Source organism: Centropristis striata, chromosome 19, assembly GCF_030273125.1.
Source record: "Centropristis striata isolate RG_2023a ecotype Rhode Island chromosome 19, C.striata_1.0, whole genome shotgun sequence".
Lineage (NCBI taxonomy): Eukaryota > Metazoa > Chordata > Actinopteri > Perciformes > Serranidae > Centropristis > Centropristis striata.
Window position 1 is genome coordinate 13,636,974 of NC_081535.1, and position 15,368 is coordinate 13,652,341.

General features: G+C 39.3%; 1 protein-coding gene across 1 annotated transcript; it reads right to left on the reverse strand.

Moving 5' to 3' along the window:
* Positions 1 to 1,611: 1,611 nt before the first annotated feature.
* coro1cb (coronin, actin binding protein, 1Cb) lies at positions 1,612 to 14,149 on the reverse strand. Its single transcript, XM_059358503.1, has 11 exons — positions 13,828 to 14,149; positions 7,830 to 8,029; positions 6,394 to 6,516; positions 6,156 to 6,285; positions 5,746 to 5,927; positions 5,491 to 5,610; positions 5,030 to 5,134; positions 4,788 to 4,933; positions 3,951 to 4,008; positions 3,585 to 3,842; positions 1,612 to 2,577 (listed from the first exon to the last, which is right to left on the reverse strand). The coding sequence occupies exons 2-11, from the start codon at positions 8,025 to 8,027 to the stop codon at positions 2,458 to 2,460; spliced, it is 1,440 nt and encodes a 479-aa protein (XP_059214486.1). The 5' UTR covers positions 8,028 to 8,029; positions 13,828 to 14,149; the 3' UTR covers positions 1,612 to 2,457.
* Between the last annotated feature and the right edge of the window lie 1,219 nt (positions 14,150 to 15,368).

Below are 15,368 nucleotides of genomic sequence, written 5' to 3' on the forward strand. Positions count from 1 at the left end.
TTTTTCATGTTTTGAACGTTGCCATGCTGTGAAAAAAAGACCCAGTACATATATGTACTTTATATCTATATTCCTTCAAACTATTTTATACGTCCACTCCACTACATCTGATTGACAGCTACAGTAATCACATACTTTACAAATTAAAGTAATAAAGTGTAATCATTTTAGTTGTCCTGAACCTTTATGGCTTGAGGGCCTTCATAAAAAAGTACCATGCTATATTTCATAAAAAAGAAGAAAATCTGAGAATGTAAAATAAATAATAGAATATGTCATGAAAACTGAAATAGACACTCACACTTGTATAAATAAATCGATATGCCACAGTAGAGGAGCCAAGGTTACCTGGGGAACTTTTTAATGACCTCATGACTGTCACTTTAGCACCACCATCAGGCCAGAGAAGGAATAACAGATAACTACGAGGTTTGTAGGCTAAAGTAAAGGTTGGGACTGTGGTAGAGCTGAAACTGATTTACACAAAATGAATCAGCAACAATTTTGATAATCAATCAATTACTTCATTAAGTTATTAATTAACTTAGTTATGTTGGAGGCAAATTAGGCTCAATGTCTCACCAGACTTTGTAAATCATACGCACTTTTCTGCCTTTTTGCACTTCTGGTTAGATGCTAAACTGAATTTAATTCTGTACTCTGAAATGACAATAAAATCTAATATAATCTAAATATTTGTGGGTTTTCTTGGTCCTTTTTGATGACTAAAGTCCTGGAAAACTGTCACAGGATTTTTTTTTTAATTAGCTGATTTAATCATGAAAATACTCAGTATACTGATTAATAGTGAGAATGTTTAGTTGCAGCCCCAGATTGGGTTCTTTATTGTTTGATTTGAGACAACCAGTACCGACCTTCTCTCTCCTCTTAACCGTACCAGATATGGTTCATAATTATCATACCCATATTTTTAATGTGAAATAATAATCTGGGCTACAAGAGGGAGGTGTAGTGGTTAGCACTCTTGCCTCACAGCAAGAGGGTCGCCGGTTCAACTCCAGCCTGTGGCTCCAAAAACATGCACTTAGGTTTAATTGGTGATTCTAAATTGCCTGTAGGTGTGAATGAGAGCGTGATTATCTGTCTCTATGCCTTGTGATAGTCTGGCCACCTGTTCATGGTGTACCCCGCCTCTCGCCCAATGTCAGCTGGGATCAGCTCCAGCCCCCCGCGACCCGAGTGCTGATAAGCGGTTAAAGAGACTGAATGAAAAATAATCTGCAGTACAGCTACCAAATAAATGTAGTGGAATAAAAAGGAACATTTCCCTCTCAAAAAGCAGCATACAATGAAAATAAGGAAAGGTAAAATGCACCAAAATTGTAATTTGGTACAGTATACTTTGGTTATATTCATCACTATTCAGCAGTCATCAAATCTCAGATATACAGATTGTGTGCAGCAGAGGCCGCCTCACCAGCACGAACAGTTGACCAACAGGTGCAATGACATTTTACATCGATATCTGATGGTGAAATTGAATAGATGCAACGCTCCCTCTGACACACGATGAGCTCTACATTCCACCTACAGGGACAGGGAGTTTGATAGAACCCAAAATATTATAAAGAAAGGAAAAGAAAATATAGGTTTTCATGTGTAAAATCTTTATTATGTGCACAGAACTGTTTGTCAGGGGTTCAGTGAATCACAAGCTGGGTGAGTGGTCCCTTCCCAACACCAAATATGCACTGGAGAGGGTGACTTTAGTTTGACCCTTAACAGTGACGAAGAGGCACCACTACATTTGCACAACATTTACACCAGAGAGATGCAACCCCCCCTCCCCCCTCCCCAAATAAAACCCAATGTTAAATTTCAAGCCCAGAAGAACAGGAACAAAATGCTTTTGAAGGAATTCTTCCACATTCATAAATCTGATGGTTATCAATGAGCAAACTGGGTGGGAGGAAAAAACTTCAACAGCTATTGTTTAAAAATATCCAGCTTGACTAAATCAATCTACCAGGTTGTGACTGGAATGTACAACAGGAGAGAAAATAAATGTAAAAGCAGTGCATGAAACCGCACACGATTCATATTTGGCAACACAAAAAATAACAATGGAAATACTGATGCTACATACAGTTTTTGAGTAGTAAGTACAAACTTCACATGAGAATGTTTCGCCACGATTTGAAAAACAAACAAATGAAAAAAGTTAAGACTTTTTCTTCAACAAAAATGTCTTTTCTTCAATTGTGTACATGAGCTGCGAGAGTTTTTCCTTTTCTCTGTGTGTCGGGGCGAAGTGTGAGACTTGATGAGGAAAAATAAAGTTCATCTTGGAATGTAGGGCTTGGTCTCATCACGGGGACGACGCCAAGCTCAATGAAGCCGAATCTTTGAGAATTTGGCCGTGGCTGACCCCCGCCCATTGGAAAAAATAAAATAAAATAAAAAAAGACGAACGGTCCCAGGAAGGGGCGCGGCGTCTTACATGGCAACCTTGGCAACTTGCTCTTCCAGTCTGGCAATTCGACGGTCTTGGAGGATGACGCGGTCCCTGAGTGACTTGAACTCTCGGAGTACCTCTTCCAGTTTATCTTCCATTTTCTGGTCAAAAAGGAGAGAAATTTAGCTCAGCGTGTTTGACTCTTAAAGGGATATTTTTTTAGTTGGGCTGTATGAGGTACAGGTATGAGCTTTTTTCAGGAGTTAGTTAGGATTCACCAATGACACACAATAACACAAACAAACTAAACAATTATGGCAGTGGCAGACTAGCAATGTGTTAAGAGGTAAAATTACTGTTTTTGTCAAAGGAGTCTGGTAGCTTTGTAAAGAGCATAATGGCTTGAGTTCCCTGTCAGAGAGGGCTGTCTGATGGCTAGGTAAAGGGGTGAAAACATTCTAAATACAGCATGGACTTAAAGAGGTACTGACTTTTTAGGTGTCTAAAATACATTTTGCTTCTGTCCCCTCCACAGCGGTACTTTCTTGAGATTCTATAGGCGTGTTTCCACTGAGTACTTTTTGGAAAGTGGCTGAGTGTTTAGTTAGTTCTCCTCGGCCTCTGTTCCCATACATATACTTTTCTAGCAGCTAACCAATGGAGTTTGAATGTGACAACAGACTGGGGATCATCTAATGTAGGCAAAACATTGACTATGGATAAGTACCTCATAAAACTCCACTCAAAAAAAGAAAATAAATCTGGACTATCCGTTTCAGAGACTGCTTAAGATCCCCAGAACTTTAGGGAAGATATTATGGGCCATGTTCTGTATTTTATCTACTTCAAAATTTGTTGTTAATCCTGGCAAAATGAGCAGGGATTTTAGAGGCAAGGAAGCCCTCCAGTAGTTAACATTTTCCCTTTCTGTTCCACTGAATCATGACCCAAATACCAAAGTATGTGCTGATCCATAACGTTTGTGAATTGTTCCAACCAAAATAATTACTTTGAATGGGGGAGTTGAAATGTCAGCAAAATGCTTTGTGAGTTTTAAGTGCAAGGTTTTTTTTAAGACAAACACTAATAATACAATGTTTTAAGAACCTAGATACAGTACTAAAAGTAGAAACAACCAAAAGTTATAGTTAAAGGGAAAACTAGGTACCATGTTTACACTCCCTACTGAGGGCAGTGGAGAAGCGTGCTTCTGGATAGTCGGGACGTTTTCTGCCTTCAGGGCCGGCTTGGTCTCTAGCACGTTTGACTTGACAACTTTCAGATCCCGGTTCTTTGTGGAAGTGTAGCCATCTTTGAGAGAGATCAGGATGGGGCCTCCGTTCTTCCCAGCGAACCACTCCTCTGCCTCCAGGGCGGGATCAGGGCCGGCTGTGTCGGGATACAGGTCGTCCTGGAACAGATCCGACTGGTGGAGAGGACATGTAATCAGGACAGGGGGACAGCGGATCATAAGGACACGGTCTATAAAGCAGCAAAGAACAGAAGATTTATGACTTTATATAAACAGACTTACCTTACGTGGGACTGTCATAATGATTGGTTCACATTTTCTCTCATGTAATTTGTAAAACCTACAGAGAGGAATAATATTACAGTTAACCACACCACAGAAAACATGAACACAGAAAAGTAAGAAAAAATATAATTTTTTTAATTTAAAATATTTATTTTTAACAGAATGGAATGCATTTTGTAAATTACTGAATGTATTTAATGGTAAAACTCAGTATTTATTTGTTTAGTTTAATTAGTTAAATTCAGATTTAAAAAATAAAATTGTGGTAGTAGTTAGAATCAGATGTAACAAATTTTACAATATTTATATTAAACAATGGTGATGTCCAGATCGTAAACAATTAGTTAATTAATTGAAAAGACAACTGACAGAATATTAATCAGCCACAATTTTGATAATAGAGTCATCTTTTTCCCTTTTATGGCCAAAAATGCCCCAAAATTTCTAGTTCCAACTTCTAAAATGTAAACATTTGCTGGTTTTTCGAAATCTTCTATGATACCAAACTGAATATCTTCGGGTTTTAAATATTTGCTGCACTAAACTTAGACTTTTAAATGTGTTCCTGGGGTTTGGAAAATTGTGATTGGCATTTTAAACTAATATCTGACATTTTATAGACCAAATAATTAATTGAGAAAGAGACAAAAACAGTAGATGAATCAATAAAGAAAATCTGTTGGATGTCTCCCTTTCGGACATAAAAATCTAGATATAAATTGTTTTTAGCTGATGTGCTCTTATGTAATAAACAGTTTTTGTCTGTAATAATCCAAAATGAGCCTTGTACTGTATGTCAGCTCCACAAACGCATAATAATAATTACTGCAGTACCTTGCGATTTCACATTTGTTGACGTCCAGTCCTCTTTTGGGCATGTATCCCATGCCTCTCTGGGGCTCCTTGGTGGAAAACGTGTTGAGGTAGTGAACAAACGGCGCCTCATCAGTGATCTCAAAGTACCGAATGCTGCTGTCACCCTGAAGACACACAGTCACAGCTCAAAGTCAGTTTTTGAAATGAATAATCAGAAATGGGAGACAAAAACAGGATTTTCTCTTTACAGGGCTGCTCACCTTTCCACACAGGTAGACTACGCTGGTGTCGGGGTCATAGAAGGGCAGCAGGACTCCGTTACTGGAGTCCATCTCTTGAACACATATCGGCTCATCCAAGTTGTCCTGGAAACACAAAAATGCAGTATTTGATGCAGCACTAAATTGTAGAGGAGTGTTATGGCACCTACATCACCTCGAGCTAAGAATGAAAAATAAATCACAAAAAATAACTCCTGTTAATTAGATCTGGAAATGTGAAATCACTGTTGATGTTATCCTTTGACTTTACCGCCCCCTACTGGAGCTAAGGTGTAATGAAAATTAAATTAGAAAACTGACAGAAACCACTGACAATAGTGGACTTTTCAGCTAGGGAGCTGCACAAAGCAAGCATCACTTTAAAGCCTCATATATATGGAAGTGTTTATGTGATGTGTCAGTGTGTTCAGGATTGAATGAGATTCACCGCGCTGACGTACAGTTTTCCACAGGGCCAGCTGACGCTCACTCATGCGGCTGAATCCAGTGGTGAAAATGTTTCCGTCTGCTAAAAAGATTGCTCTCATTGGTCGAGCTCCCTCGTGAGCTTTGTCCTTCTCCTAAAAACAGAAACACACTTGTCAGATTGGGCAGCCACGTTTGATGGCGCTTTGAGTCAACACTTGATTCTGGGAAAGATTATTCCACACGAGAAGCATCCGAGCCTCAAATCCCCCCGCAGCGTGTTCACTTACCGCGACAACCTTTTTCTTGCGGGGATCGATGACGCGGACCTTCTTGTCCTTGCAGGCGGTACAGAGCAGGCTGCCATTGCGGCTCCAGCTGACACTAAAGATAACATCAGGGTGCATGTCCTCCAGGTTGATCATGGCCTCTCCCGTGCCCACATTCCAGATGATGATCTGGTTGTCACACCCTAAAATGGCCACATGCACATATGACTACAGTCACGTCTTTGCCCAAGGGTTATTTTAGGCACTTTACATCACACACAAAGCAACATGACAGAAGGCCGTCTGTGAGGTTATTGGTCAAATATGGAGTTCAGCTGTGCACGGTGGACAAATGGCAGACAATTACCTCAACGGATATTTCAGTTTTATTTCAGGCACATGCTGTATGACAGCTCTCAGACAGAACAAACCTGCACTGAGGAGAACGTTGCGAGCGGTGGGATGCCAAGACACGATGCCGACCCTCTTAGAGTGGCCCTCTAACACCACCACAGGCTCTGAGAGGGGGTTCTCCAGCCCGTTCTCAGGGATCTGCCAAACCTGGGTCAGAAAAAAAAAACAGTTACAGGCCAGAAACTACACAGAAAAAAATCTGTTAAGTTACTGCAATAAACCAAGTAAAACATAAAAGTTTAACCGTGTCCTTACCATGACGGTGCAGTCCTCCGAGCCGCTGGCAATGACAAGGTCATTGTGAGGACACCAGTCGATGTCCAACACCGGGCCTGTGTGACCACATACTGTAGGGTAGACCTTGTCTATACGGCCGCTCTGTGAGACAGGAGACGACTTTGTTACCAAGAGTGTGAGCTACAGAAGAGCAATAACATCATTTGGGCTGATATCTGTCAGAGAGATATGAAAATGACTGGCAAACGTGCTAATTTAACTGTCGTATGGTACATTTGGCGCTTTGCATCACTACAAGACAATACTGACTCTTTTATAACCATCACACTGAAATGTATATCTTCTTGTGCTATGCTAAAAACACAGAGCTTTCTCAAAAATTACACTTAGTCAAGTAATTTATTAAATGTCAGACATTAAACTCTGCAAAACCAGGAAGTAGAAGACCAAACATGTGAACTTATATTATGTTACTATAATATATATTACCTATATCAATGCATATATTTAAATATATTTATTCATTGATGTTATTTAACCTATTTAACATGCTAAAATATATTTTCTTCAATGTGCAATATCTATAAAATGCAAAGTACTTTATATATATATATATATATATATATATATATAATATAAATGCCAAATAGCAGAAATGTAGGTATATAATGTGTGTAGAATGTATGTATATGTCACATTTTTATATTCTTATTCTGTATTCAATATCTATGTGTCTGTATCTTGAGCCACTGTGACAACTATATTTCCCCATTGCGGGATAAATAAAGTCTTATCTTATCTTATTTTTTCCAAAGATTGTATTAATTTGTGGCGGTTGTCTGTGAGGAGAGGGCAGCCCACACTGACTGAAATCCTCACTGACTGAGAGACTGGGATGGCTTAGTGTCATGCACACATTTGATCCTCTGGGCCTTTAACATGAGGACACAGTAAACCCATTTTACTGCTATGACCTCATCCATTGTCCTCTTGATAGGACATCTGTCCACCTGAACGTCCAAGGGTTTCAGCAGCTTCTCCAGAGGCAGGACGTTATACAGCCAATATAAATCAATTAACCCAGTGGCCTAAAATAACAGCACAGCACCCATCCCCTCTGAGAGTATCATGTGTTCAATGAGCCGGCTGTAACAGGATACACACTGGATGCCTTTACAACCAGGCAGATCTAAACATTGATTATCTGTGGGTTTTACTATAGATATGAGCCTCGGGGAACGGCAGGATGGGGTCGCAGCAGCAGGGGGCTGAAGGTCTGCTGACCAAGCCTATAGCATTGATTAGCTACAATGAATCCTATACTATTATACAGTGTACTGTTACAGTAAGACACTTGTATCTTTGTGTCAACTTTCATTCATGAAACCGCCTGGGGTTCTGAGGCTTTTAAAAGCCTTGATGGAAATGAGAAGGTGTTGCACAGCGTCACCCACCTTTTGTAGAGGAAGTACAAGGAAGGCTCCTCCCCCACTGGCGTCTATAATGATGGCAACAAATTTTGGGTTGACGGCACAGAAGGAGCTGTCCCATGTGACCCTGGAAACACGGATGTCATCGTAGCACTGGTCGTTCCTCACGGCCTGACCGAACACATGACGGAACTTGCTCTGTCGCACAACTCGCCGCAACATATCTGTACAGGGAAATAAGAGACACCGAGTGTGAGGTCCAGAAATGTACCCAAAGTCATTCAAACATTAAATAAAATGTATAAACACTATAGAAATAGGCCGTTTTCACCCAGATGATGCTATCAAATTTGAAAATGAGCATCCTTCTGTCGACAATGTGCGTGTCGAGGAAACCTCAGGGTTAGTTTGGTTTACTGCCAGCACAGTTTGTTCCTGTGCATGCAAGGGAAATAAATCAGCTCTACCTACTGACAAACATTTGAGGTAAACTGTACATAAGGCACATTTTTATTCCTCCAGCTGTGTTTACATACTTATCTTAGTGTACATTTCCAGACTCGAGTGAGACTGAAATAAACCTGCAAAAACTGTTGACTGGCAGTGCAGCAAGAATTAAAGCAACCATACAGCATTGTCAAATGCAATTCTACCAAATTATTTAACATTATGAGGTGACACATAATCAGAAAAATTAATAATATCACACTTGGTTCACTTCCCTTTGTTTTTAATGTAATTTATTAATTAAAAAGTGTGTATTTAAATATCCAGGTGTACATTGCCACTAATTTATTCACTGTACTTCATCTTGCAACAGCTGAGCACAAGATCTTTTTTATTTGATTGCCATAACACATTGCAGCAACTGTTCATCATGAAAGAAACAATATAGAGCAATACATACAACATATAAATATTTAGATCATTTTGACAGAATAATATATATATTGCCCAGCGCTAACAAGAATTCTATGAAAACACAGGCAGAAAAAAGCTAAATCAAGTTAAAAACTGGACATCTGGACAACAAATTATGCACATCATACAGAGTAACAGTACACTATAAAAGATAGACGTTTATAATATATAAGAAGATATTTCTTAGTGCTGTAATACAAGACATTTAAAAAATACTTCACCTCTTAAAGTGCATTAAAAAAATCAAATTAAATTCATGCACTGTGTATTTCAGTCTGCATGGATGTGATTTAAACTGGTGAGCATTTGCCCTCAATTTATTGCAACTAGATGAGATCACAAATTTAAAGTTTTATTTGTAATTAATATTTAAGGCTAGCTGATGACACCTCAGAAAGTGAAATTATAGCTCCACTTCTGCCACGTAGTGCAGAACACAAATCTGCAGCCCAGCAGATTCTGTTACAGAGCAAAAATCTTTTTCGGCAACTTTTATTGGGGTTTAAAAAGCCAGCCACTTCCTTTCTCACCCTTCCACAGGACATGTGTAATTAATTAAGAAATAGCTTCATCCCTTGCATAACAAACAAAAAATAGAACAGAGTGGAAGTCTATGAAGACGTGATTCCAATTTAATGAAACTGTGGAAGAGATGGAGCTACATATTTTAGGTTTACTGATATGGATGGAGCATAAAGGTACGCATTTATGAAAAAATGTCTCCAGTGACATTTTATTTTCACCACATGATCTCCTGCGAGCACACACAGATGGGCTGTCGCTGCTCCATGAATCTGGGAATGATCTCATTGTTGATCTGTATTTAATGATCACATTGTGGCTCGGTGCACCCTCAAGCATGTTCACCTCTTCCTGTTTCTTCTTAAACTCTCATTTCTGCTTCCAGCTTCAAGAGAAGTTGTTCATCGAGACTAGACGATAGTTTTCACAGCATATTCGGCATTTTGACAACTTGGGGAACTGTTCTGCAGCCAAAAACATGAAAACCAAACACACTGGGAATTCTCCAAAAACAGGAGTTGTTATACCATTGTCTTTTGTTATTCTCCCAAACTCCCATCTTTGATACGTGAGGAGATTTTTCATTTTTAGTGACATGCTGCTTTTCTGTGTAATTATGTGGAAAATATCGTGTCTCAGGGCGGTAATTAAGCTGCCAGTCTGAAGCGACATACTGAGCCGTTATACAGGCTGCAGGATTTTTTTCTCCAGTTATCTGCGTGTCTGTCGTCACACCGAACCATCTGCTTCTTCACACTCAGAAAATGGAAAAGCTGAATCACTGCATTTTTGATCTGATAAAGAAACATGGATTTTTTTTCTTCCAAAATCCAAAACCTCAAACCACCATACTGTACAGTTCTGCAAATGACTTAAACTTTCATAAGTACTGTCAAATATTAAAGCTGTCATTTAAATTTTCAAATAATAATATTATAATGGTAAATGCTTTAATTTTCTGTATTTGTAATGATGATTACGACATTTAGGACAGGTAAAATGTATAAATACAAAAAAGCAATAATATGAATTCAGCACAATAAGATTGAAGCCATAAAGCTCCTACACACCAATTATACACCCACACAGGTGTTTTCAATTATTCGGCCTGATTAGACCTCATCTCAGAACGGGGTGTGCAGAGACTTTGATTGATTGATCATACATCTTTTTGATTACATGGAGTTGATTTATGATTCTTATATGGTTAATGTACAGACGTCATTGAAAATTTTGACAATTGTATGGTGTTTTTTACTTCAAAAATAAAAAATGTGATAAAAAAAAAACAATGTAAAAAAGGGCACTAACCATTTAACATAACAGCCAAGTCTAAACCTTCCATCCAATCAAATATCTTCTCATATAAACTCCGCTTTGCCTAAACAGAAAGCCACTTTCATAAAACCTTAGTTCAGAGAGTAACCTCCAAACAACATACACACACATCAGAACTGGTGGCAGCTGATTAACTGCATTTTTACATAATCAGCATCTGGTGCTGCCTGCGTTCACAAGTCCGATTCACCAAAAATTGTCAGAGAACAAAGTTAGCACTTCTTGTGTTAGTTTTGCAATTCTACGGTTAGAACCACTATACAAAGCCTCCAAACAGCTAAATTATCTTGAAAAAAAAATTGTATGGGTCCACAGCACCAACTCCTTTATCAGATTTATCATTTAATATTAATAATAATGATTTGGGGTGGTTGTGAGTAATCTTGTGTCTCATTTGTTATAAGAAATTGGGGATTTTATCAGATGCAAAAAAAACTATGAAAACCAAAGCAACATGATTTCAGCATTATTAATCTGCCGCCCTGCTTTCTAAATATTGGTGACTGAGAAACCCATATCAGTCAACCAGTACTGTACAAGCACCAAAATAAAAAAGCAGTTTCCTCGGTTACTATTATCATCAGAAACTGATATGAGAGGAATGAGCAGTGTCAAGTCTGATTATTAGAAATAACCCTTTTCATAAATCAAATACCTGCTGCTGCACGGATATAAATGATTAACAGCACAATGTGCCACAGAGCCGTGCACAATGATCAAGCTGCTGCAGGGCTGCATAATACCTGTACAGCACAGGACTCCAGTTTACGGCTGACCAGAACAACGTGTTCCCTCAGCCAAAATTAGAGCTCCATTCAAGACCAGCAACCCTCACTCAAAATATGCATCTGACAAAATGAGCTGCTTCAGCCCCTGCAGGCTCCAGTTGATGTCATACATTACAACGTGCTGCTGCTCTCTGCCACCATATCACCACCCAGTAGGACATTACAGAGCATCATCATGGTGGGCGGCCTTGTTCCAGCAGCAGTTTACACACTAATGCTGTCATTTTATTTTCTAACAATGTAAGATGAACGGACAATATCTCTATAAATAAAAAATAAAAAACACGAGCAGCCCTGCAGGAGTCTGGCCTCTCTGTCTGTTATCTCAGTCTGTCTGGACAATGCGATTAAATGATTGGACACAACACAAGATGCAATCACTATCACTTTAACTCTGCATAGGTTTCTTAAAACTGGGTGTGTTGCATTTCTTTGAAAGTTTATGCTGAATAAACCAAATTAATCAGTAGAGGTGGAAACAGCTGCACTGTGCTAACGTTAAACCAGGGATGGGCAACTTAAATGCTGGAGGGGGCCACAATTTTTCATCGACACATATATGACCGTGCACTTAGCCAGCTATGATGAAATTGCAATTTTAAATATGTTAACAGTGCAGTAGCTTAACATATTTCATGCTCAAATGCATGTATAACAGTATAAATAGGAATACAAAATGTTTAAAGCAAATAAAAAATAACCACTTACTGTGATTTTTTTCAGTGCAAGAACAGCAGACCAACATTAATTGCAAGAAGTAATTTTCTGAATTTTTACACTGCACTTTTAAGATTTCATGCTCAAATGCATGTAGTTGTACTGAGGACCACTTCAAATGTGGGTGCGGGCCGTCTGCGGCCCCCGGGCCTCCAGTTGCCCACCCCTGCGTTAAACAATGGTAGCTAGCTAATGTTAGCTGGTGTTACCACAAAGCTCGGCTGTGTCCCCAATAAAACAAGTAGCTACAAACTAAAACACCAGCATGATAATGAGAATCAGCTTTTATTTTAAGCTATCTTGTCTGTAATTCCCAGCAGAGCCTGTGAGAAGCTTTAGATAGCGGTAACTTAAGATAGCTATGCTGGCTAAGGCTACCGTCCCTGAAACAAGGGGGTGGGTCGCAGATTTGTATTTTGGTGGGTACGCTCCAGATGTGCCCATCACTTAGGAACAAAACACAGCGTCGGGTTTATTAATATGTTGAGATTTATGAAACAAATGTTTGGTTAGTAAAGTGAAGTTAAAGTGAAATGTGGCTCCGGTAGCGCTGGGCCGTGTTCCGCCGCACTAACCGGCAGCCAGGCAGCTGTGCCGGGGCTGGTCCCGTCTGAAGAGCCGCTGGAGGAGCAGGCAACCAAAGGGGACCGTATTAACAACATATATTACATAAGTAGCCACAAGACTTCTGTATTATGTCCGCACAGATCTGTACACTATTGTATATATATCCTTTATTTAACCAGGTATAAGTCTCGTTGAGATTAAAACATCTATTTTCCAAGAGAGACCTGGCCAAGAAAGCAGCATACATAGTGACACGTTACAACATTTAAACACAGTTATCATAAACAATTAAATACAAATACAGCCATCACAACAACACTGAAGGAGCCTCAAGTAGAGACTTATATGGAGTAGTCACATTGACCAAGATAAATTATTTCTTTATCCTTTAGAATCGATTTAAATTAATCGATTGTGATCAACTCAGACAATTTCAATTATTTTTGCAGATTGTTCCATGATAAAGGGGCATAGTAACTAAACGCTTTCTTATCTAATTCACTTCTCACTCTTGGCACCAGCGTCTGAACAATGATTTGCGAGCGTAGACCATGTTTAGTTTGGTTTCGCACATGTATGCACACAGGTAAGAGGGAAGCAGCCCAAGAATACATTTATAGATGAAAACTAACTAGTGAGACTGCCTGCGATCATACAAAGATGGCATTTCAGCCGTGGCATACAGAGAACAATGATGTGAACGATTTCCCAAATCAGTATGAAACGCAGAGCACAATGATAAACACAGTCCAGCTTCTTAAGGCTCTGAGTTGTTTAACAACATATATTACATGAGTAGCCACAAGACTTCTGTATTATGTCCGCACAGAGCTCTACGCGTATTATAACGTGTTATTTTGGTTTTACTGCTCCACTAGCCTGCCAGTGTTTTACACCCGAGCCGCTCATCAGTGAGCTAGCCCCGGCTAGCCTAGCTGCTAACTGTTAGCAAGCCCCGGCTAGCCGCCTAGCCTAGCTGCTAACTGTTAGCTGCGGTGGACCGCCGCCAGCTGACGCAAGTGCAGATATTTCCACCCAAGGTTTTTGGCTGCTCCCATTCTCAAACCCATCCAGCGAGCTAAATGGATGCTGCACAGCCCCGAGCGACGGGTCACATGCAAAATGCACAATGCAAAGAGAGAGAAAAAACACTTTTTATGGTTTCTTACCTCCTAAATCTATGCAAGATTTTCGTAAGCACGGGGTAATCAATCACAACACATGAATCTGGTAGTTTAGGCGCGCCCTTATCCTGCAGGACGTTGCTGGAGTATCCCTTGTCTCCACAAAAAGAGCTCAGCCGTTATGCACTTATTCACCCTCCTGATTGCAAATATGTGGCTCGCAGTAAGTGTTTTAAATCTACAAGTATTTCTGGATGCCAGCTGACAAATATAGCATCTCCTGTCCGCTTCTCACCTGCGGAAGACTAGCAATCGTCTACTCTCTCATCGTTATTAAATTCAATAGGATGACGACCGGCTACGGCACATGCGCAAATGAAAAGTTAGATTTCATTTCCCAAGGCTATGAATGGGGATGGGGCTGCAGGAAATCTGTGTTTCTTGCTGCTACACCCTCCTCGTGTTTTTTGAAGTAGACCTACTGAATGAATGCATTTTGTTCAGCTGTGCAAAAATGTGGGTTTTCATTGCCAGCAGCATCTTTTGTATCGTGGTCCCTCCCCTCCCCCTCTGTCCCATACCAAGCCACCCAATCCCACCCACCCCATCCTGCACTGCCCAAACACAATGAAGAAGCCCCCCATAGTCTGTGATGCACCCACACATCACAACTATTCAGGAAAAGCAGCTATTAACCAGTACCTCTTAGACATTTTCTGTAATTATGTATACACAGAACACATTTTTTTCACTTATTTGGGTTGATCAAATGCAGTTTTTTTTATGTGTAAAGCTGCAACGATTAGTCGATTGATAGAAAAATAATTACCAACTATATTGATCATTTATTATTTGTTAATGTAATTTGTCTTGTAAAAATGGCAGGAAATGCTGTTTTCAGCCCCACAAATATTTCAAGATTTCAAGCTTTTCTCTGTTTTATAACATTATTAATCTGACTATTTTTTGCTTTTGGAACGACAAAACATCACTTTGGACTTTCACAAACTGTTTTTTTCCATTTTAAATTTTTTTTTTTTTTTTACTATTTTCTGATATTTTGTCGCTCAAACAATTACACCAGATCTGCTGACTAAAAAGTTTAATTTGTGTGTGTTTTTTTCTCTACTGTGGATTGTCTAGCCCTTCTTTCAGAGTCTCAAACATAAGGAATTTTCTAAACTTTTTCCTGGGCTTTTAACCATGTCACGGCCCAAAACCAATCCACATCCATGACGTCTGACAACCGAGATCATGTGATACAGCTAAAAGCTTGGGAAAAGGCAAGTAAGTTCCTTGAGTTGTGATATTTTCTTTTTTGTCAAACTACTGTGAAGCTGCTCATGTGAGTCTCTTAGTTTATGGAGAATTTTCTTAGTATGAAGTACACTGTAAAACCCAATGATGCTTGTTTGTTATAACTAATTTTTCTTTTTCAATACAACAAAGATTTGTGCAAAAAGTAATTTTAACTTAAAATATGAGTCAAATGGCATGATTCACTTGAGTCAACTCCACTGTCTTTGTTGTCTTGACATAAAATTATTTTGCAACATGGACACTCAAATATTTAAGTTGAAACAACA

Bases quoted from the DNA above. Each gene is read 5' to 3' on its own strand.
- coro1cb (XM_059358503.1), bottom strand. From the start codon at position 8,027: ATGTTGCGGCGAGTTGTGCGACAGAGCAAGTTCCGTCATGTGTTCGGT. The intron at 5,611-5,745 runs GTAAGTGAACAC...TTCTGTTTTTAG, and splicing joins GCAAGAAAAAGGTTGTCGCG to GAGAAGGACAAAGCTCACGA. The intron at 4,009-4,787 runs GTACTGCAGTAA...TCCTCTCTGTAG, and splicing joins AACAAATGTGAAATCGCAAG to GTTTTACAAATTACATGAGA.